Source organism: Phytophthora parasitica (assembly GCF_000247585.1).
Source record: "Phytophthora parasitica INRA-310 unplaced genomic scaffold supercont2.35, whole genome shotgun sequence".
In the NCBI taxonomy this organism is placed as follows: domain Eukaryota; phylum Oomycota; class Peronosporomycetes; order Peronosporales; family Peronosporaceae; genus Phytophthora; species Phytophthora nicotianae.
Window position 1 is genome coordinate 136,019 of NW_008649021.1, and position 1,762 is coordinate 137,780.

The 1,762-nt window shown below is 53.6% G+C and overlaps 1 protein-coding gene across 1 annotated transcript; it reads right to left on the reverse strand.

The window, feature by feature from the left end:
* Positions 1 to 1,184: 1,184 nt before the first annotated feature.
* On the reverse strand, positions 1,185 to 1,626 carry PPTG_12615 (hypothetical protein; the record flags this gene model as incomplete). Its single annotated transcript, XM_008909744.1, has 2 exons — positions 1,185 to 1,334; positions 1,513 to 1,626. 2 exons carry the CDS (start codon positions 1,624 to 1,626, stop codon positions 1,185 to 1,187), a joined length of 264 nt encoding a protein of 87 aa, XP_008907992.1.
* Between the last annotated feature and the right edge of the window lie 136 nt (positions 1,627 to 1,762).

Genomic DNA, 1,762 nt, shown 5'->3' on the forward strand with positions numbered 1-1,762 from the left:
TCGGAACTGGCGGCCTTCTGTCGATACTTGCTCGATCCGAAGTGCGCGCGTCCCTGACGGTTGTTCGCACGTTGCCTCGCCCGCAGCACCTTTTCCTACGCATCGGCATCCGAGATGCGCAGCAACGCTAGTTGATCAGCTAGATCGCGGTCGTCCAGGGTCTCGATGTAGTGTTCTACGTGCTCGCGGCGGACGTCGGATGGGCCGCTCTTCACGCGCAGCTTCACCCTCAGTCCTGCGACGTTCAGGCGGTGCAGGTATTCCAGCGGCGTCTCATCAGCGCGCTTCCTCGCATGGTAGTATTGTCTCGCGACCGAGACTCCGAGTCCGCAGAACTGCACTTGGAACTCGCGCAGAAGCTCCTTCCAGTTACCCCCTCGTGGTCCGACTAAGTTGCCGGTACCAGTTACGCGCAGGTCCGGTGAACAGGCCACCAAGCACCAGGCACTTCTCGTCGTCTGGAGCCTGATCGCGGACGAAAGCTGACTTCACCTTGCCGATCCAAGCCCGCGCGCGATCCTCGTCGTCGTCCTTCCCCGAGAACTCTTTGAGTTCTGGCGGACACGCGAATACGAGGGGTAGCGCACTTTCCGATGACACCGTCTCACGTCTTCGACAAACAATGCGATCCGTTTCGGCAATTAAACGCGCGTCATCGTTCAGCAAGGCCCCCGTCAACTCTTCCAGTTCGGCTTCATCATCACTGGTGCTTAACAAAGTGGGCTTCGACACGGCGTCCTCGTCTTTCAGATCGCCCCACGCAGACTCCGGTCTGACGATAACAGACAAATTGACACATCCGTCATTAGTTGGAAACACTTACGTATTCATGCATGACGAAACGATTGTTTGTGTGATTTCCAAGATGTGGAACGTGACCGCGTTCGTATACAGCTCCCATGTCCTTGCATGCGTCCCAATTATTCATGAAGTACTGGAGGAGGGGGTGCCTCGGCTCAGGAAGCTTGTCTTGCTCATCGAAACCGTCAAGTAGGTAGTACATGTATCGTAGTCCACGGTCGTACTCGTTTTCGTCCTGAGCGTTACCATCATGCCCACTGCATCCTCGACTCGATCAACATCAACACCATCCCGGCCGCCGTATATCGCCTTCGACATCTCTGCCCGCAAATACTTCTTCAGGTGAAAATGACAAATTAGAACCCGAGCAAGAGGGAATTCCTCTAGAGTAGACTGATCTCCCCGAAATCCTTGTCGATCATGATGGCACGGATCCGGTCCCAAGAGGGTTTGTTCTTCTTAAATGCTCCGATGGCATCCAGCATACACGCATGACTCTCTTTCTGTATCAGCGAATGCTGCACGTATTGACCCTAACACACGAAATCAACCTGTTAGTACTCAAGCAGGTCAAATGTTCACCAACCGATCACCAATTACCAACCGATCACCAATTACCAACCGATCACCAACACGGATCTCCATTCACCAACCGATCACCAACCACAAACCAGTGGATTACCGGTCTTCGGCAATCGAATCACCACTTACATGCCCAAATACATCATCGATCATCAAGCTGAACAACTTGTACTTCGACGAATACGTCCCAAGCGTGGAGGCCAACATGACCACCTCGGGGAACGCCTCGAAAAACCTCCGCATTTGATGTGTTTGTAGCGTAATCGTCTGTGCCTTGCTGGAATCATAAGTGAAGACTGTGGCAGTGTTGTCACGGAACGAGCGAAACTTGCGGAGAACCGTCTCCAGTCACTCTTTAACCGTAGCAGACCCGTGTCGC